General features: G+C 34.3%; 3 protein-coding genes and 2 non-coding genes across 7 annotated transcripts; 2 read left to right on the top strand and 3 right to left on the bottom strand.

The window, feature by feature from the left end:
• Positions 1–1,056: 1,056 nt before the first annotated feature.
• LOC126670857 (small nucleolar RNA snoR114) lies at positions 1,057–1,141 on the bottom strand. The gene has a single exon (XR_007638851.1). It is a non-coding gene; the product is annotated as a small nucleolar RNA snoR114 (small nucleolar RNA).
• Positions 1,142–1,150: 9 nt separating this feature from the next.
• Positions 1,151–1,221, bottom strand: TRNAG-GCC (transfer RNA glycine (anticodon GCC)). Its single transcript has one exon. It is a non-coding gene; the product is annotated as a tRNA-Gly (tRNA).
• A 1,440-nt stretch (positions 1,222–2,661) lies between these two features.
• Positions 2,662–8,800, bottom strand: LOC126669917 (uncharacterized). The gene is made up of 16 exons (XM_050363559.2): positions 8,639–8,800; positions 8,402–8,545; positions 8,207–8,298; positions 7,853–7,949; positions 7,537–7,580; positions 6,645–6,733; positions 6,076–6,167; positions 5,851–5,994; positions 5,051–5,198; positions 4,821–4,897; positions 4,572–4,643; positions 4,039–4,086; positions 3,787–3,914; positions 3,534–3,690; positions 3,192–3,402; positions 2,662–2,944 (listed from the first exon to the last, which is right to left on the bottom strand). The coding sequence occupies exons 1-16, from the start codon at positions 8,753–8,755 to the stop codon at positions 2,895–2,897; spliced, it is 1,710 nt and encodes a 569-aa protein (XP_050219516.1). The 5' UTR covers positions 8,756–8,800; the 3' UTR covers positions 2,662–2,894.
• Positions 8,801–9,664: 864 nt separating this feature from the next.
• LOC126667657 (FBD-associated F-box protein At4g10400-like) lies at positions 9,665–12,010 on the top strand. Of its 2 annotated transcripts, XM_050360683.2 has the most exons (5): positions 9,665–9,773; positions 10,138–11,061; positions 11,167–11,316; positions 11,402–11,656; positions 11,776–12,010. In XM_050360683.2, the coding sequence occupies exons 2-5, from the start codon at positions 10,144–10,146 to the stop codon at positions 11,815–11,817; spliced, it is 1,365 nt and encodes a 454-aa protein (XP_050216640.1). In that variant the 5' UTR covers positions 9,665–9,773; positions 10,138–10,143; the 3' UTR covers positions 11,818–12,010. The 2 variants fall into 2 exon arrangements, with proteins under 2 accessions (XP_050216640.1, XP_050216639.1); XM_050360682.2 differs by having other exon boundaries at positions 11,402–11,839.
• Positions 12,011–12,702: 692 nt separating this feature from the next.
• Positions 12,703–20,801, top strand: LOC126667659 (cyclin-D3-3-like). 2 transcript variants are annotated; one of them, XM_050360688.2, is made up of 7 exons: positions 12,705–13,036; positions 13,473–13,562; positions 13,651–13,761; positions 13,908–14,103; positions 14,189–14,264; positions 19,981–20,017; positions 20,105–20,801. In XM_050360688.2, exons 1-7 carry the CDS (start codon positions 12,878–12,880, stop codon positions 20,687–20,689), a joined length of 1,254 nt encoding a protein of 417 aa, XP_050216645.1. In that variant the 5' UTR covers positions 12,705–12,877; the 3' UTR covers positions 20,690–20,801. The 2 variants fall into 2 exon arrangements, with proteins under 2 accessions (XP_050216646.1, XP_050216645.1); XM_050360689.2 differs by lacking the exons at positions 13,473–13,562; positions 13,651–13,761 and having other exon boundaries at positions 12,703–13,036.
• Positions 20,802–20,865: the final 64 nt, after the last annotated feature.

The following is a 20,865-nucleotide window of genomic DNA, read 5'->3' as shown; positions in this document are numbered from 1 at the left end:
ATCACTCAAGCGTTTAGTATTCTATTTTATTTGTAATTAAAATTTACTATTGTATTCTAAAATCGGTTTAGATTTAAAATTATAAATTTTTAAGGTTGTATGCTTTGTTTTCATTATTTTTTTATGTTTTCATTTGAAATTTGTTTTATTCATTTATTTGTTTGTATATTATTATAAATTGTAATTTATAATAATAAAATTACTCTCAAATTTCATGATCGCCATTAATTAATTTGACTAATTAAGTTTAGTATTTTAGTTAGAAAAAGTAACCTTTAATTAATTTCAATTCATTTAGAAATATTAATGCTAATTAAAATATAATTAGAGATCGTATATATCATTCAATATGATAAATTTTTGAACCAACTTTCATATTGATATATTTAGAGTTAAATTAACAAAATGACATTGACATATAATAAATTGAATAGATAAGATAAATTAGTGAAATAATAAAATATAAAAGTTTTAACACAATTATAAAATATTAGTACTTGAACCTGAATTTCTGACTGGTACAATTATTAGTGTTTCATGATGGAATCAAATCACTGTCTGAATTCTAGAAAATTGTCTCGGTTTTATCATGTGAAGAATTCTAACCTTCCCACTAATTTTTGTGTTTAATATCATAATCTCAAATTTATATAAAAAATAGCGTCGTGATCGCTAAAAGTTTAGGTGCACACTTCACCTTGCCGCTCACAATTGTTTGTCACTTAATTTATAAAATTTAAAAAAATTATGAAAATATGTATTTAATTTTATCTGAGATTAAATAAGCCCCTTTTAACAAATTGTTTATAACATATCTTCGGAATTTTGAAAATAAATGACTTTTTTTAAATTATGTCATTGTCGGACGGGGTTAACACCGTTTGGAAAAAAGGTAACTGAATCATTTTTTAAAAGAATTAAAAAAAAATTACTCAAATTTATCATGAGGGGTTTATCCTTGACATTAACATCAAGCCAAAATTAAATTTTTCCCTGTGTAAATACAATTGTGGGTAAAAACGAAAAATGAGAAGGAAAAATAAAAATAAAAAAAGAGAGCTCAGGTGCGCTTATCGTCATCTTGGAATCAGATGATTGATGGGACCCAACCCATCATTGGGCGCATTTTTCCTCATTGCTCTACGAGAAATGCACCAGCCGGGAATCGAACCCGGGTCTGTACCGTGGCAGGGTACTATTCTACCACTAGACCACTGGTGCTTTGAGAATACTTCTCCCAGATTTGATATTTAAACATTTTAAAATGAGAAAAAAAGAATAGAATATCGTAGCTCACACTACTACCTTACCCCTAGTAAAATTATTCACTTTATAATTTTCAGACTATTTATTAAACATTATGAATTTTTACAATTCTTTACTTTATTCCTATTTAATATTGCTACTAATTTTTATTTACTTATAATTTTTAGGGACGATGACAAAAATATCTAAAATTTTAAAAATATTTACAAAAGTACCTGTAAACTTTTTTTATTTATAAAAATATGACTGATTTAAAATTAATTACAAAATTACCAAATAATAAAAATTAATTACAAAAGTACGATTTGTATAATGTCGATATAATTATGGTATAATTTTAGAATATTAAAACTATAAATCAGATAATTTAAAAATAATATTTGGTTTATTATTGGTATAATTTCAGTATAATTTTGGCATATTGATTATACAATTTTTATATATATTTTCTAGTTGATAACATGTATAATTTTTTTTATATGTATTTTTCACTATAGTTGGTAATGACCTAGAGAATTTGTATATTGTTGGTATAATTTTAGTATATTGTTCGGTTAATATTTAGTATGCGATGTGGTGTAATGTTGATGTAATAATAAAATTTTAATATATTTTGATGTGTTCACTCTTGGTATACTGTTGGTATAATTTTGGTATATTATTAGTTTAATTTTTAATATACGATTTAATGTAATTTTGGTAATTTTTTATTTAATATTAATAAAATCTCAGTATGTATAATGTTGGTATAATTTTGGTATAATGTTGATATAATGTTAGTTTATTAGTATACTGACATTATACCCACAGTATACACCGTATGTTTGATATTTTTTTTTTATTTTTTTATACTTTTGTAAATATTATTAATATTTTTGTAAATGAAAAAAGTTAACATGTAGTTTTGTAATTGTTTTCATTTTTTTTTGGTAAATGGTGTAATTTCCTCTAATTTTTAATACATAGCAATAAATACTAATTCATTAGTAAGTTTTAAATAATAATTTCAACATTTGTTATTTATTTAAAAAGGACAAAAGATTAAAATAAACAATATAGAAAAAGTGGAGGAAGTATATTTTTTATAGAGTGAGACATTCTAATTCATAAACTTATATCATGAAATTAAAGAAATCTAATTTAATTTAATTAATTCAAAACAAAGAGACTTGAAACCTTTTAGAATCATATTACATTATAAATTAAAATCATGTCACGTAAGTCTAAATTAAATAAAATAAAATAAAAATTGAATTCAGCTAAAATTATAAACTTTTAAATACTTTGATTTGAATAAATAAAATTAAAATAATTGATAATGTCACATACCGAAATTGCTCCACTCTTTGAGCACCAAATAGATGCAACAACCAACATGTTAATAAAGCGGATTCATTTCAAAACTAAAGATTAAATAAATAGATAATAACTTCACGGATACAAATAATATACACTCAGTTTTTGCTCCTTGCCATAGCAAACAAAACTACTTTATTTGTGTTTCCACTCGCATATTTTGTAGCAATCAAAGAATACAAAGGGAATAAACCGACTTCTGAAACTAGAAGTCAAATTAAGCTAAACGCAGAATTTCTAGAGATACATTTCTTAATATACACAAGTTGCTATCATCTTCTTGGAAGAATGTCTGAAAGGGAAAAATCATGGAAAGGCGGACCTACAAAAATAAAGAACATCCGCAGTTAAATGGCAGAGCAATGCGCAGATAAAGAGGATTGCGAACTTTGAAAATCCATTCCGTGAAGACCAAGAAACTTGTAAGATCTATATTTCAACAATTATCCGCGGTGGCAATGCATTTATAATGTAAATGTACGTTTTGGGTTCATTTTATGATCTCCCACCCACTCCATTTTCTTATTCTTTTATTTGTACAACAAATTTTATTCAATATAACTGCTAACCTTGTTGCTCGCCAAGAATGTAAAACGGGATGTGTGCAACCATCTTTGTTCCTCCTTCACTCCAGTTAACAGTGCCCGGATTCTGCATGTGCCCATGAGAAGGTTTTGAAGGCCCAAAAACAGACAAACATATAGCTGGTTCACTCATTAATCCCAAATAATCACGAGCACGCTTTCGTACTCTGACATCGGAGATTCGAGATCGAGCTACCTGGGGATGCAGATATGAAGAAATGAAACAGATCATAAATGCATATTGATGGTGGAATTCCGCTAAAATGTGTTACGAAAAATCAAATTTCCGGTCCAACAAAACATCCAGTCAAAATTTTGAAAACACACCTTGCCTAAAGATACACGTGCTCTCGGCATTAACTCGCGATGATATGTGGCCAGCTTAGTGATAGCTGTTACAACAAAACATAAGAGCCTTGACTGTGACATCTTTCTGGAATTTGAACCATTAGGACCCGTGGTTGACTCTCTTAGGCCGAGACGACTTCCAATATAAATAGAAATAAACTTGTTAATATAGGCCAACTGCATGGAAAACAAATTTGAAGATGGAAAACAAAAAAGACAATTCAAATTGTACCTAGTAGATAGGTTCTCGTAAAGAAGTAGCTCTAAGTTCTCAAAAAGCTCACGAGCTGCATCTTTGTGAGCCTCACCACCACCACCATGCTCCCCAATGGCCCAGCACAACTGTAAAGCCAGTTCTGTCTGCAGAAAAAATACATGTGATAAAGAAAAAGATTAAGGACTTGTCAAAGAAAATAATGGCAACTCTCAGTTATAAAGGCAAGCTATGGGTAATATTATTCAAACGCAATTTCAATCAGCTAACCTTTGCAGGGCTGTCATAAGCTTCCGCAAGCCTGTCCATTATAGGTTTCTGTAGAAAAGTATGAATATTTGTCAAGGTGTATTAAACATATCACAAACATGATGAACAGTTATAAATACAGTGCATGAACCATTCTTTCACTAAATAACAAAAAGATCATAATGAAAATTATGAAAAAAGCAATCACAACATTATATTTGTTCCCAGAAAATTTCTGAATATTGAGATATACTGCAAAAAAAAGTTCTTGATTTAAGTCTCTTCAGTCTTCACCATTTCCAAAGGTTAAGATCATTCTTTTTATCGTATTAAACAGAAGCAGAGTAATGATACCAAAAGTTCCAATTTGAGGCACCTACGGCAACTCCAATAAATGTGTATCCCCACACTGGTTTTTATCACCACAATAACTTTTCCATTTAGATTTAACGGTGTTTGGAACATAATTTGCGCTGACTATCAATGTATGATCACAAAAGCTAACATTTCATAACTGAAATAACATAATACAAGTAAATAGAGTCAGGTAAAACCTTTAAAAGGGCAATAAATTCAGGAGATCGCTGAAATGCAGCAAGCATGAACTGTAAAAGTCTCTTTCGGATCTGCAAATAAATAGTAAAAGTGACATACGCATAGAAAAAATAGTACCTGAGCAGTTTCCACAAATTTACTATTGGAACATCCGAGGAAAATTAAAGAATTTTATTGCATATCAACCAGCAATGCCACAGGAAAACCACTCAGAGTACACTTCAAATATTCTCATGATATCGATGCACCTCATATGAAAATCTTTTTTCTGGAAATAGTGTCTCATTTCTGGACATTAATAGAGGAACCAATGCGCAGATCATAGCTGCAAAGAAAATGGAAACATTTTAGAAAACCATCAACATAGAAGGCAGGTGCATAACTTATTTTACTTTGGAAAATGCATCAGCAGAAAAGAAGTCTAAAAGAAAATGTTTATGATGACATTCTGAAATGAGACTAAAGAATGTCAACATACAATCATTAACATCATTTGATGCTATAGGGAAATACACATCAAGAAGCTGGGGAGCTATTTTAAGTGCTTGCTTTAGCCTATCAGACTGGGGGCTATTTACAGCAGCCTGTAGAGTTGCAGCCACTGATGGAGAAGTCCAGTGCCGCTCCTGAAATGCAACACCCACTGACATTACGCTCCAGAAAATTCAACCACATCATGGAATTATTGATCTTCATAGTTTTCAAAACACAGCTACACATTAATTTGAAATTGATGTTTTAAATTTTCACTTATTCCTCCCAAATACAAGATCAAGTTATAGTGCAATACAAACAATGGATTCTTGGAGCAGTCTAAAAATAGAGTAAGGCCAGAAACAAAAAAGAAAAATCAAGAGAATAAAGCTGCAATGAACTAAGTTCGATAAAAGGGATGCAAATAAAACAAATTACAGCCTATATTACGTAAAAAGAAAAAGGGATGTGTAAGAATCACTAAAATACACCTTTTTCTACAGGAAAAAAATAAGAAAGAGAGAAACCAGAACTAATAGAAAGAAAGAAAGGAATATAATGTAGAGGGTATAATTGTTCAAAAGAGAGAACAAAAAAACATGCAAGAAAACAACATTGTGGCACGGCACAAAAGCCAGAAGCACAACTTCATCTTAAGAAAGTCAACTGGTAATCCTTGACAATTGTAGGATCTCATTTTCTCAAATACAACAAGGTGCTTGTGATTTTTATAACAATAAACATATTTTAATATTGCATTTGTCCAATCGCCAAATTAAAAACGAGAAAGATAAAAGAGCATACAGCAAGCCCATCATTTTCATCCTTCAGAATCTCAAGAAACAAAGGATCAGCCCCATCCATTGTGCTGCTATCCTCAGACTCAGAGTCTGCCCCAATATCTCCTACTGAACCAGTATAAGCTTCATCCATGAGTGCAAGTAACATCTGCATCCAAATATAATGAATCTCAGAAGTTGCACCATATGCCTTTGGCCAGACAAATAAAATTGCAGTCTTAAAAATAACCTCTGGAGCCGCACTCTTTTGGATGGAGGCTATGCTATTTCCAATAAGTGGTCCTGAGCTCCGCTCTACCTTCTCTAATGCTACCACCAAAACTAGTAGAAACATGAGCATAAATGTCAAACCTCACAAATTAATGAAATACAAAATCAAAGGACAATAAGAATGCTGCAGAGGATATCTAGATCAAAAAATAATTGTTGAGATGCATTAAGAGAAACTAAAAAATGACATGTACTAATAAATCATACTCGAAAATTTCTTCCTTTACGCTCATACATACATGGAGACAAGTATTGCAGCAGAAAGCATATTTCAAAAAAAATGATAACTATAGAACCCCTTGCATATGGCTACTTGCACTACTTCACTAAGCCAGCATTGCCAAATTTAATAGAATTACCAGTCAACCCCTATCACATGGAACACTTTTAGACAAATTAAAAAGTATACATAGATCAAGAATAAATCTCTATATCAATCATGTTGCAAATAAAATTTCATTAACATGCCATAACATTAATTGACCAGCAGCGTAATAGATGACAAGATGGCTGGCCATGTGACCTTACTTGGCAGATCCACTACAGCTGGAAATAGAGGAAGAAATGAGCCAGTTGATATCATTCCAGGAAAGATCTTCAGAAATAATTTTTCTAATCTGAAACCCAATCATATAAATGATAATCAGCTGATCTTCCAGGAAGCTACTGTTATTCATAAACTGAATTAACAGAGTTGATAAACCTGAATTACATTTACAAGAACACATCAATGTAAAATTGGATAACATATTCTTAAATTTTGTCGGACTTAAGAGTCATACAAAATGACTTATTACTTTGATTTTGAGACAACCTTATAAGAATTGTAAAAAATGTCAAGTAATCGTCATGTCTAATGAATATATAGAGATTCAAACACAATAAGCGGACATCATTACCAGTTAGCTATTCATTTAACCTACCAAAAATTACTAGTTTCAGAACACTTCTTTTAACCCTCACTAATCAGATACATTATGAAACAACAAATCCAGCTATTCCATCCCATAAAAAATAAACAATGTTGTGTTCATTATGTTTAGTTTTTTATTTTTCGCCCCGTTGCTACCATAGTTAAAACAATTATCATAAAACTTCCAGTAGTTATTTCCAGCACACATAAATGTATTAGAGCATACATCATGACACCTACTTACTAACAATCATCAGCGTCCTCATTATCAGCTTAATGGAAGTACTGGTAGGATATCTCTATAGTATCTAGGGAAAGACGAACACCTCATTTACAGTATATAAGAAGAGATAAAAACTATCACAGCATGACACAGCCAACAATAACTAGAATAGTTGCATATTTAAGGGGGAAGATGGCCAAAACAAACATTGCAGTAGAGACCATGAATGTTAAATATTACATAGAACTAGAAGTAACGTTAAATAAAATTGTAAAAGTAATTACTTCTCTCCATTCCACGCGATTAGCTTCAGCAGCAAAGGAAAGAACTGCAAACAAATTATCAACATTAGACAAAAACAAATTATCAACATTAGACAAAAACAAAATAGTCATAATAATCCTCATTAATTTATTTAATTTCTGTAATTATCTTCTGTCTTCATCACTTATATTCTATCATCAAAAACTAAACAAAATACAGTCACAGCTACATTTTGCAACTTTTTTCCTTACATTAGCAGTCTGAATGTAAACATTTCAAATTTATTAAAGGAAAAACAAATTACTTATATCATGTTGCTCCTAAACCAAAATATACCTGAGGCAGTAAAGTGGGAAAAGAATTCAGGAGCTTTTTCTCATTGACATTTAGAAAATCAAGAGTTGCTTCTGCAACAGCTGGATCAGCAAATTCACTGAGATAAATATTAGATAAAATACACATAGGATAATGATTAAAATAACAATAAATAAAATTATAAATAAAAAAGATATCATGTTTATATTAAGATAAGACTCCATTAGAAACTTCTTCAGAGAAAGAACTACTCAAAAGTTACTCCTTAAATGTCATTTGTTGATTTGTTCCGTTCCGTTTAATTTTAATAACTACATGTTCTTAATTTAAAATGAAATGTAAGCAATAAATTAATTCCTTATTCTACATTCTTACCGGCTCAAACATGACCGAAAAAAAGACCGCAAACTAGGATCAGCATCGTGCAGAACTACATCTCCAAAATCAAGGAAAAATTGAAGAATAGCCTAATTGATCACAACATAGAATTAAATTCCATACAACTGAGTATGTAAATTAATCATAAGACAGCATGAAATTCTCATTAAACAAAAAAAAGGACAAACATACCAGTAAAAGAAGTCCATAAGAAGACCTAGACTGAGGAAGAGAAGCAACAGAGCGTTGAAAAAGTCTGTTAAACTGAGGATAAACTCTAGCAATCAAATCCTCGGAGAAATTTTCCTTCTTACACAGTTCATGCAGCTTTTTAACCTAATTTAACAAATAACATCAAATTAATCTCAAAACATTGACAAAAAAAACATATTGATTAAGCAGACAGTAAAAATTAAGAGAAAAACTTACAGAATGGAGAAGAGAGGGATCGGAGGCAGGGTCGCCGGATAAATTGGAGTCGCGGGCGCTGATCGAGAGTGTTCGGAGATGAAAATCCCAGTCATCTCCTTTCTCTCTATCGTTCATTTTTCTGTTTGGATTTTGTTTTGTTTTGATAAAGAAATGGATTATGAAGTAGGACGAGTGTTATTATGATTAATAATTAATGATGGTAATTGTAGTAGTAAATTAATAATTATGCTAAATTAATGAACCTTGGTTAAAGGTATAATTGGATTCTCACTTTAGATTCAAATTTTACTTTAGGTCTTGATATTTTTTTATTTTCTATATGAATCCTAACATTGTAAAGAATGTCAATTTGGACTCTTTTTTTAATGAATTTTTATTTTACTGTTATTCTACCGTGACATGGATGACATATAATATTTTATTAAGTTAATAGGATAATATAATTGTGAGATTTTATTATTCTCTATAAAAATCAATTACAAAATATAATAGATTGAATTTGATCTTTCTTATTTAGACGTATGATTAAGTGCAAAAAATTGAGATATTTGGGGTGTGTTTATCAAAACCGGAGAACTGATCGTTCATTTTTTTAAAATATTAGAGATATATTTAAATTTTTTTAGATATCAAAATATTTGATTTTCTAGTTAAATTTTAGAGATATAAATAAATCATTTTTTCTTTACGGCATGTTTGAATCAAAGTGTATAACATTTTATTTATTTTATTTCTAAATTAATTCTGTTTGAAAATTATTTGAAAATGAACTTTAGTGTTTGATTTTTTCGAAATTTAAATATGAAATTAATTTTAAATAAAATCAAATAAATTGAATATTATATTTAAATTTAAATTATAAAAATTTATTTGATCCAAATACATAGAAATTCAATTGAATTTCATATTTAACTAAAAAGACTTTTAAAATGTATGGAAATTATAAAATTCAGGGGTTTAAAATAATTATTTTTTGAAAAATCCACGATGAGGAAGGAACAAAAACAACAGAACAAAGCTAAAACAGATTTAAAAGTGAAAACCCTCTCCCCTGCCATTAAAAAAAGAAGAAGAAGAGCGGGAAAAATTGAACCTCGCAGCAGGAAGTTGGCAAGTGAAAGGATCAGTATAAGTATCATTTTGATCTTCTATATTCTCTCTGTGCATCTCTTTTTTTGTGTTGCTTCTTTGTTTCACTCTTTAAAATGGGAACTTAAAGAACTGCAATTTTTTTAATATGATTTTGGTTAATGGGTTTTCCGTTATGTAATTTGCCATGATAATAATACAAAAATATTTTTCTTTTTTATCTTTTTGGGAAATATTATTACTAGGTGGAGAAGTATTTCTCAGCCATTTTATTAAAGTATTATGACCTTTTGTTTTTGATTTGATCACTAACAAAAGATGGTACCTTTGTAGTGCTTGTTTCAGTCTTTCTTGGATTTTTGAATTCAAAAGTTGTGATTGGTGTCTTTTCTTTTGTTGGATTGTAGTTATAAATGGATACAAGCTCGCCATTGATCAAGCCGAGGCATTTGGGTGATTCTAATGTCAGTAGTCATAGTGTGGACTTGATCAGCAAGTTGCCTGATGAAGTTTTAACTCACATTCTTTCGTATTTTACAACGAAAGAAGCCGTTGCAACCAGCATTTTGTCTAAAAGATGGGAATACCTTTGGACACTTACTACAGATCTTGATTTTTCTGATCAGTTTCCTACGAATTTCTCGGACAAAAATGAATGCTACGCTAAGTTGAGGTCCTTCAAGGATTATGTGGATAGAGTCATCTTTTATCATGGAGGGTCGATCATTCGAAAATGCCATCTGCATTGCCATATCTGTCAGGTTTCCCCTAATATTTATTTATGGGTTTGTGCTGTAATAACTTGCAATATCCAAGAATTGAGTATTGAAGGAGGTTCCTTTGAACTTCAACAACTTCCATGGAGACTGTTTACTTGCAAAACATTAGTTGTTCTGAAAATTAGCGGAGAGTTTATGCTAGATTTACCCACTCATATTTGTTACCCAATTCTTAAAATCCTCAGTCTTGATAGTGTTGTGTATATGAGTGATGCCTCTATGGATAGGCTCTTTTCTGGCTGCCCTGTCCTTGAAGAGCTAGAGATTATAAGACGAGATGAGGATGGTGTACAAGTTATGAAAATTAATACACCTTCCTTAAAAAAGTTGACCATTCACTCCTATGTTGATCATTCTGAAAATGAGCATAAGATTCAGCTGAATACTCCATGTCTTGAGTATCTCGAACTTAGTGGTGAAAAATTAGGAGGTTATTCTATGAATTCTTCCTCTTCCCTCGTCGAGGCACATATTTACGGTGGATGTGATTTAGACCTTCTGAATGGAATCTCTAAAGTTCAGCATCTAGTTTTGAATGGACGAATCATGCAGGTGTGTGTTCTTGGTTGTCTTTCTGAATACCACTAACTTTAGCTGTTCTTTCATTTGTAATCTCATCATGGTTACTCTTATATTTCCTTACTTATCTGCGTATAGGGTCTGCATACTATAATCCACGATCATGGATTGCCTACATTCAATAATCTTAAGAAATTGGAGTTGTATGTTGGAAAGCCAGTTGATTGGGAATCGCTGCCAGATTTGCTGCAGAGCTCTCCAAATCTAGAAGTTCTTGTCTTTCCTGAGGCAAGTTGTTATTTATCTATACCGATCTAATTCAAAATTCTTGTTGGTTAGAAATGCCTGAAGTTGTTTGCTGTTTTTCTCTCAGGGACTTGTGGTGCCTCGAAAAAGTGGAAGAGATTATTACCGTTTCTATTGGCATCAGCCAGACTCGGTGCCTGAATGTTTGCTTTACCATCTAAAGAAGGTTGAAATTTTTAACTTCGTGGGATTGCCCGGTGAGCTCTATCTTGTAAAGTATCTGCTGGAATGTGGTGAAGTATTGGAATGCATGAATATTCACTGTTTTGATTTCAGTACAAGGCCCAGAATGAGGAAGAAAATGGAAGGGGTTAAATATGAGGTTTCAAACTTCGAAAGAAGTTCTAGTACTTGCGAACTTGTTTTCGTCAATTAATGTTGTGCCTTTCCGAAAGTTGTAGTGAAGCATATGTTGGTTTTTGCGCTTCATTTATACTTCAGGCTTTGCTGGATGTTTGGTGTAGTATCCTCATGAATCCTTGAGCATGTCATTTTGCAGCATATCAGATGCCTTTCTGCTGTAGTACTCCTGTGAAGTGTAGTATGCCTGAAAGTTTTTGGTGATCAGATCATTTATGTATATGTTTTAACATGGTCTATGACTTCTCTATAAAACTATATGATAATGGAGCTTTTGTTGATCAGATCATTTTTACCGAGGGATTGCCAACCGCAAAATCCGTCGGTAAAAATCAGTGACTGAAACTTAACTATTCAGTTTAGTTTATTTATTTTTTGTTACTGTTATTTTAAACATTATCAAATTATTTTATGGATTTCTTTTACAAAAATCTCTCTTTTGGTCAACATGTCTGCAAGAATACGCTCGTTATTTCTTTATTATAAAAATACGTTTTCCACCTTTTCTTTTTACAAAATTTGGTAGATCAATGGCAACTTTTTAATAGATAATTTGTAGATTTTTGATAAAAAAATATTAAAAGTGTATATTTGTAAGTAAAAGTTTAAAAAAGTATTTTTACGACGTGGCTATCATTTTTAGTAAAAACAAATTTCAATTTCAAATATTATTGAATTTAATAAGATATAAAAATGATTTTTTCAATCAATGGTATCATTAATCTTAAACATATTAAGAAGATAAAAGTCATATTAATAGAATTCGAAATGCTGTTATCAAATAATGCTAAAATTACAAACCTTATTTCTAGAGTAATAAATAATGTTAATGAATTGTTTCAATAACTACTAATAGAAAATCACAAGTGACCAAACTGATAAAAAAATAAAAGTTAAGATGGGTGTTAATTGGTCATTGTCTACAAGTTAAAGGTGCAAATTGATAGTTTAAGTGTTTGATAATGCCACTGTGCATACGTGGCATAAAATTACTTGTCACTGGATCTAAGAAGCCGTTATAATGCATAACTAACTCCCTGATAGTGAAACAGAGACTTATATATACACACAACTTAAAGAAGAGAAGCAGAAACACAACCCTCTCTTCATTTTCTTTTCTTTTCTTTTCTTTTCTTTTCTTTTCTCTTCCTTTCTTTTCTTTTCTCTCCAAGCAAACAGAAAAATGGTAACGTTCCATATTGAGAAGCCATCACTACTTGACAACGAGGAGGAAGCACTTAAAGAAAACTGTAATTTGGAGTCCCCAGCTTTGAGTTTTGATGCTTTTAACAATCAACAGAAGCGCCGTCTTAGATATAATGTCGCGGACTTGTTTGTTAAAGTATGTCATTCTTTTCTTTGATTTTTGTTCATTAATTCTTTAGTTTATGTTTTTCTTGATGTAATGACTAATGTCATTTCTTTAAAGTGTATTTTCTTTCTTTATTTGGTTCTTGGATTCAAGAATCTATTTATTTTGGTTATACGAATCATCAAGAATCATTCTGTTTGTTTCTCTATCAAATGAAAGAAATGTAATGCATGCAGTAGTTAATCTCTCTTAGTTTTCAGTTTCTTTGTGTATGAATTTATATTGGGTTCTTGATTTTATTGAAATTAATTTTTTATGCTTTGGTTCTTGGTTCTTGAATATCTCTGTTTGTGTTTGGTTACTGAGAAAATAGAGAAGCTAGTTTTCCTCTAAATGCATTCATTTTCTTTCATTTCTATGATTAGTTTAAGAAAAACTTCTATTTAATCTGCGGAACATATTGCAGATTGTGCATACTGACCACATCAGTCGCTCCGGTCCATATCTCGCTATGCATTACTTTGACAGATTTATTTCAGTAAATAATAACCTGCCGGTACGATAATCATTATCTTTCTGTAAAATTTTGCAATTTTCACAGTCTGTAGAAATTCTACTGTATTAACTTGAATTTCTTCGATCAGATTTTGGTGAAAAATGAATTTAACTACCGTTGGCGTATCACAGCAATCTGTTGCCTTGGTCTTGCCTTGAAAATAAGAACCAACAGCTCCTTCACATACAGAAGATTTCTGGTATCTGTCTTTTCGCAGATTTTTCCGCTTCTTACACTGTTATTCGAGAAATTCCTGTGTGGACTTAGTTTGTAGAATTTGATATTACTGAAAATTATGATGACATGTTGATCAACTCAATAATACTTTACCATTTTCTTGAACAGGCTAATAAAACACCGAAACTTATCGTAGACGTCCATGAAAACGATATCCTGAAGGTTGAGATTCTCATTCTCCGTGCGCTTGATTATAACCTGCGTTCCGTAACTGCTTTATGCTTCAGATCCTACTTCGAGTCCTTAGTAGCAGAACCGAATGTCAAACCAAATGTCAAAGAGATTATAGTTCAATCACATGGAGGTAAGACAGTAGCTGTCAAATAGCAATATCATCATCATCTTATTTACGGGTTCATGATTTCGATTAAGAAGAAGTTTTGTTTCAGATATACGCTTAGCGCGATACAATCCCTCAGTCATAGCAGCATCAGCTGTTCTTGCTTCTTACTATAAGGACCCTGCCTGTTGGCGTGGGTCCCTCCAACATGTGGGCTCACATGATGTAATTATTAAAAAAAAAAAAAAAAAAAAAAAAAAAAAAAAAAAAAAAAAATTAATACATCACTTGGAGTAACCTCCAAGCAAATTGCTTGGAGGCTACTCCAAGCAAATTGCTTGGAGGCTACTCCAAGCAAATTGCCGTGGCCTCCAAGCAATTTTGCTTGGAGGCAACTCACTTCCTTGCCTATAAATAGAGGCAAGGAGGTGAATGAAGGAATATCACCAAAATTCACAAGCATTTGTGAGTGAGAGTATTAGCTTCGAGCTAATAGGCGAGCTAGAGAAACGTTTTCTCTAAAGGGTGAGGGGTGAGAGAATTGAGAGATAAAAATAGTGAGTTTACGGGTGTGTGGGAAACACTTGAGTGTCATTATTTTGGTGAGATCTCTCTGTAAAATTACTCTCTTTGTATGCCTGCTATTTTGATAATAGTGGAAGAATTATTCGGACTTTGTCCCGTGGACGTAATCCAGCATTTTGGGTGAACCACGTTAAAAATTCTCGGTGTCATTTATTATTTTGTTTCTGCCGTCCTTAATTTATTTTCGACGCTAACGATTAGGCTAGTTGGAATTCCCTATTGTGAAGTTAGTTATATCGTGTTGAATTCTGTCTAGGAGGTTGGTACTTAAGTGGTCCGCTCGTGACCCTCCAATCTTTCCTGGGAATTTTTCCGGTATAATTATTTAGCACAATACGTTATTCACTAGCATAATTAATTTGAATTTCCGCTGTGCCGCCCAACAACTGGTATCAGAGCCGGTTTGAGTTTTTATATATCTATTTATCGTATGCTCTGTGGTTGCCACTAGATAGTGGATCCTCCACATCAGAAAATAAATTAGATATATTTATAGTACTGGGCACTTGTCGAAAATATGGAGGCAAAGACTGGCAAGATGGTCAGTTTAAATGGCACAAATTACCACATATGGAGAAACAAGATGAAGGATCTCCTATTTGTGACGAAACTGCATTTACCGGTGTTTTCAACGAATAAACCCGAAGGAAAAACGGATGAAGAATGGGAATTCGAGCATGAGCAGGTGTGTGGTTACATTCGACAGTTCGTCGAGGATAATGTGTACAACCACATTTGTAATGAAACTCATGCTCAGACATTATGGAAGAAGCTTGAGGAGCTGTACGCGTCGAAAACCGGCAACAACAAACTATTTTATCTGACAAAATTAATTCAGATAAAATATCGAGAAGGGACTTCTATAGCTGATCACCTGAATGCAATTCAAGGGATTGTGGATCAGTTATCAAGTATGAGCATAAAGTTTGACGATGAGGTGCTCGCTCTCCTCGTGCTTGCCTCTCTACCAGAGTCTTGGGAGACTTTGAAGATTTCACTAACAAATTCTGCACCAAATGGAGTAGTCAATATGGAAGCTGTTAAAAGTGGCATCCTGAATGAAGAGAGTAGACGAAGATCACAAGGTTCTTCTTCATCACAGTCAGATGTTTTTGTTGCAGAATCTAGAGGGAGGAGTGAAGCTAGGGGTTCAAAAACCAGACACAAAAGCAGAGGAAAGTCAAACAAATATGCCAATACTGAGTGCCATTACTGCAAGAAGAAGGGCCACATCAAAATGTTCTGTCGAAAGTTGAAGCAAGACCAAGAAAAGAACAAAGGCAAAGATGTGAGGAAAAATGACAGCAGTGATGATGAACAAGCAAATGTTGTCGGGGAGTTCAACGTAGTCCATGATGAAGATATTGTCAATCTTGCAATCCACGAGACGAGTTGGGTGATTGACACTGGAGCTACCATTCATGCTTCATCTCGAAGGGAATTCTTCTCATCTTACACATCAGGCGATTTTGGCACTGTAAGAATGGGAAATGAGAACTTTGCAAAAGTCGTAGGCAAAGGTGACGTCTCTCTAGAAACAGAGAATGGTACGCAATTAGTCCTGAAGGATGTCAGGCATGTCCCAGATATGCGCCTGAATTTAATTTCGGCAGGAAATCTGGATGATGAAGGTTTTTGCAGCACCTTCTTCAATGGCCAATGGAAGCTTACCAAAGGTTCATTGGTGGTGGCCAGGGGAAAACGACATTCAAAACTATACATGATGCAGGCGAAGCTCTCCCATGACGATGTCAATACAGTGGAGAATGATGATATAGTTGAGTTGTGGCATAGACGACTTGGTCACATGAGTGAGAAAGGAATGTCGATATTGGCCAAAAGAAATATGTTGCATGGATTGGATCGAGTCCATCTGGAGAAATGTACTGATTGTCTGGCAGGGAAGCAGAACAGAGTTTCTTTCAAAAGTACCCCTCCTTCTCGAATGAAGAATGTTTTAGATCTGATTCACTCAGATTTGTGTGGACCAATGCCAAAGTCACTTGGTGGTGCTCAATACTTCGTGACTTTCATTGATGATCATTCAAGGAAGACATGGGTGTATCTTTTGAAAACGAAGGACCAGGTGTTAGAAGTTTTCAAGCAATTTTTAACTCTGGTGGAAAGACAGACCAGCAAGAAGCTGAAGTGCATCCGTACAGACAATGGTGGAGAGTACATTGGACCATTTGATGCTTATTGCAAAAATAATGGTATTCGGCATCAAACAACACCTCCTAAAACGCCGCAGTTGAATGGTTTGGCTGAGAGGATGAACAGGACTTTGATGGAGAGAGTTAGATGTTTACTCTCACATGCAAAGTTGCCTAAGATGTTTTGGGGTGAAGCTCTACTGACAGCAGTGTATGTGCTTAACCTTTCAACGTGTATCCCTCTACAGTCTGATACTCCAGAGAGAGTGTGGACGGGAAAAGAAGTTTCCTATGGTCATCTGCGGGTGTTTGGGTGCAAAGCATTTGTGCATATTCCCAAAGACGAGAGGTCCAAGCTTGATGCTAAGACACGAGAATGCGTGTTTGTGGGTTATGGTCAAGATCAGTTTGGCTATAGATTCTACGATCCAGTCCATAAGAGGCTTATCAGAAGCCGTGATGCCGTCTTTGTTGAAAGTCAGACCATTGAGGATATTAAAAAGGCTCAGAATGTTTCTGAGGGATCCGATGGAGATTCAACAGACTTGGAATTGATTCCTCCAACAACGGTTCATAGACGTGTTGGAGATGAAGAAGGCGACCAACCGGGGATAGGTGGTCAAGATGCTCCCATTGATTATGAACCAGGTAATGCTGATGACTATGGTGCTCATCATCAACCACCAGCAGATGTGGATTCTCCAGTTCTGCGGAGATCTGATAGAGTTCGACAACAATCTACCAGATACCCAGAAGATCAGTATGTGTTATTAACTGACGGGGGAGAACCTGAGAGCTTTGAAGAAGCTATGGATGATGAACACAAGCAGAAATGGATTGAGGCCATGCAAGATGAGATGAGATCCTTGCATGATAATAATACTTTTAAGCTGGTGAAGTTGCCTAAAGGCAAGAGAGCTTTGAAGAACAAGTGGGTGTTCAGGATAAAGAATGAGGAACACGGTCTCCAACCACGTTTCAAAGCTAGACTAGTTGTCAAGGGATTCGGCCAAAGAAAGGGAATTGACTTTGATGAGATTTTTTCACCAGTGGTGAAAATGACATCCATTCGTACAGTGCTAGGGTTAGCAGCAAGCCTCGACCTGGAGATCGAGCAGATGGATGTAAAGACTGCCTTCCTTCATGGTGATTTGGAGGAAGAGATATACATGGAGCAGCCAGAGGGTTTCGAAGAAAAGGGGAAAGAGCAGTACGTCTGCAAGTTGAAGAAAAGTCTATATGGCTTAAAACAAGCACCGAGACAATGGTACAAGAAGTTTGAGTCTGTTATGGGGGAGCAAGGGTACAAGAAGACTACTTCAGACCATTGTGTCTTCGTGCAGAAATTCTCTGATGAGGATTTTATTATACTTCTGCTCTATGTGGATGACATGTTGATCGTTGGCCAGAATACTTCAAGAATCAACAACTTGAAAAAGCAGTTGAGCAAGTCTTTTGCGATGAAAGACTTGGGCTCGGCAAGGCAAATCCTAGGCATGAAGATAACCAGAGATAGAGGCTCCAAGAAGCTATGGTTATCACAGGAGAAGTACATTCAGAAAGTACTTCAAAGGTTCAACATGGATAACGCTAAAGCGGTTAGCTGCCCCCTTGCTAATCATTTTAGACTGAGTTCTGAACAGTGCCCTTCTACTGAGAAAGAGAAGGAGGAGATGGAAAGAGTTCCATATGCTTCAGCAGTTGGGAGCTTGATGTATGCCATGGTATGTACACGGCCAGATATTGCTCACTCGGTTGGAGTAGTGAGTCGGTTCCTTTCAAATCCTGGAAAAGAACATTGGGCTGCAGTGAAATGGATTCTTAGATACCTTCAAGGTACATCAAGAATGTGTCTATCTTTTGGAGATGGAGAACCTGTGTTAGTTGGCTACACAGATGCAGATATGGCTGGCGATGTTGACTCGAGAAAGTCTACATCAGGATATCTGATTTCATTTGCAGGGGGAGCTGTGTCATGGCAATCGAGACTACAGAAATGTGTTGCGCTCTCAACAACAGAAGCAGAGTTTATTGCAGCAACTGAAGCTTGTAAAGAGTTGCTATGGATGAAGAAGTTCTTAAGTGAACTTGGTTTCCACCAGACGAAGTACGAGCTGTTTTGTGATAGTCAAAGCGCTATTCACCTCGGGAAGAATTCCTCCTTTCATTCAAGATCTAAACATATTGATGTGAGATATCACTGGATTCGAGATGTACTGGAGATGAAGCTGCTACAGCTGGAAAAGATCCATACCGATGAAAATGGATCTGACATGTTAACTAAAGCTCTTCCGCGGGGAAAATTTGAATATTGTCGACAAGCAGCTGGAATGGTGGTGCCTCCCATGTAGTCGGGAGGGGGAGATTTGTTGGCGTGGGTCCCTCCAACATGTGGGCTCACATGATGTAATTATTAAAAAAAAAAAAAAAAAAAAAAAAAAAAAAAAAAAAAAAAAAAAAATAAATTAATACATCACTTGGAGTAACCTCCAAGCAAATTGCTTGGAGGCTACTCCAAGCAAATTGCTTGGAGGCTACTCCAAGCAAATTGCCGTGGCCTCCAAGCAATTTTGCTTGGAGGCAACTCACTTCCTTGCCTATAAATAGAGGCAAGGAGGTGAATGAAGGAATATCACCAAAATTCACAAGCATTTGTGAGTGAGAGTATTAGCTTCGAGCTAATAGGCGAGCTAGAGAAACGTTTTCTCTAAAGGGTGAGGGGTGAGAGAATTGAGAGATAAAAATAGTGAGTTTACGGGTGTGTGGGAAACACTTGAGTGTCATTATTTTGGTGAGATCTCTCTGTAAAATTACTCTCTTTGTATGCCTGCTATTTTGATAATAGTGGAAGAATTATTCGGACTTTGTCCCGTGGACGTAATCCAGCATTTTGGGTGAACCACGTTAAAAATTCTCGGTGTCATTTATTATTTTGTTTCTGCCGTCCTTAATTTATTTTCGACGCTAACGATTAGGCTAGTTGGAATTCCCTATTGTGAAGTTAGTTATATCGTGTTGAATTCTGTCTAGGAGGTTGGTACTTAAGTGGTCCGCTCGTGACCCTCCAATCTTTCCTGGGAATTTTTCCGGTATAATTATTTAGCACAATACGTTATTCACTAGCATAATTAATTTGAATTTCCGCTGTGCCGCCCAACACTGCCTGCCTGCAAGCTCTATTACAAGGCCGTGTCCACCTGGTAAGAAAACTAAGTAGACCAATCATGCATAACTCTATAACACTGCTAGTTTCAAGCCTGATTTATAGGTATGATTGAATTTTGCAGGACGAAAATACAGTAGATTACTGCGCAAGATTGATCTTCGATATGTGCAATCAAAAGCTAATCCCGTTTTTGGAGAGAAATATCGTAGCAGGGGAAACATCAGCAGAAAAACCGCGTAAAAGTTCATCATCAGACACCGAAGAAGAACAAGCTGAAGCATTATTAGACACAGAAGAAGATCATGCTGAACCATTACCACACCGACCCGGAAAAGAGCCGATGTTCAAGGAAGAAACTGGAACGAACGCCTTCAAAATAATGGCAGACTTAATGGGCAAAGCTCGTGAGCATAAGAAACGAGAAAATAAGATCGACGTCAGCAAAGTAATGGCAGATGTAGTGAAAGAAGCGGGTCAGAGTAAAGAAGAAAAAAAGATAAAAAGTTGTGAGAAAGTAATGGAAGAGTTTAAATTGGAATTGAAGTGGATGATGGGTGTGAAGGAAGAAGAACTGATATTAGATCCATCTCAGTTTCCTAATGCATATGAAAGTGATCCAAAACAAAAAAGTAAAGGTGGCAAGATGAAGTTTATTCTCAGCAAGTTTAAGTGCTGTGTGAAGATAGACAAGGATAAACAAGATTAGTTCAGTAAAATACAGCAATTATAAGATGTCCAGATTAGTTTTGTTTTAGTTGTTCATTTAAACAAACGTATATGTCTATAAATAAATAACATTTTAAAAGTTTTAATTGTTTTATGCTGTGTTTACCGGTCATATTGGCCGAAGAAGCGGGCATGTTTATGGTTCGCCAAACCGTA

The sequence above is a fragment of the Mercurialis annua genome, linkage group LG2 (genome assembly GCF_937616625.2).
Source record: "Mercurialis annua linkage group LG2, ddMerAnnu1.2, whole genome shotgun sequence".
NCBI classification, from domain to species: domain Eukaryota; kingdom Viridiplantae; phylum Streptophyta; class Magnoliopsida; order Malpighiales; family Euphorbiaceae; genus Mercurialis; species Mercurialis annua.
The sequence above is the reverse complement of the archived record's forward strand: the minus strand, read 5'-3'. Positions and strand labels throughout refer to the sequence as shown.

Bases quoted from the DNA above. Each gene is read 5' to 3' on its own strand.
- LOC126669917 (XM_050363559.2), bottom strand. From the start codon at position 8,755: ATGAACGATAGAGAGAAAGGAGATGACTGGGATTTTCATCTCCGAACA. The intron at 3,403-3,533 runs GTGTGTTTTCAA...CTGCATCCCCAG, and splicing joins CACGTGTATCTTTAGGCAAG to GTAGCTCGATCTCGAATCTC. The intron at 2,945-3,191 runs GTTAGCAGTTAT...TTATTTTTGTAG, and splicing joins CATTCTTGGCGAGCAACAAG to GTCCGCCTTTCCATGATTTT.
- LOC126667657 (XM_050360682.2), top strand. From the start codon at position 10,144: ATGGATACAAGCTCGCCATTGATCAAGCCGAGGCATTTGGGTGATTCT. The intron at 11,062-11,166 runs GTGTGTGTTCTT...ATCTGCGTATAG, and splicing joins TGAATGGACGAATCATGCAG to GGTCTGCATACTATAATCCA. The intron at 11,317-11,401 runs GCAAGTTGTTAT...TTTTTCTCTCAG, and splicing joins AAGTTCTTGTCTTTCCTGAG to GGACTTGTGGTGCCTCGAAA.
- LOC126667659 (XM_050360688.2), top strand. From the start codon at position 12,878: ATGGTAACGTTCCATATTGAGAAGCCATCACTACTTGACAACGAGGAG. The intron at 13,762-13,907 runs GTATCTGTCTTT...TTTCTTGAACAG, and splicing joins TCACATACAGAAGATTTCTG to GCTAATAAAACACCGAAACT. The intron at 20,018-20,104 runs GTAAGAAAACTA...TGAATTTTGCAG, and splicing joins TACAAGGCCGTGTCCACCTG to GACGAAAATACAGTAGATTA.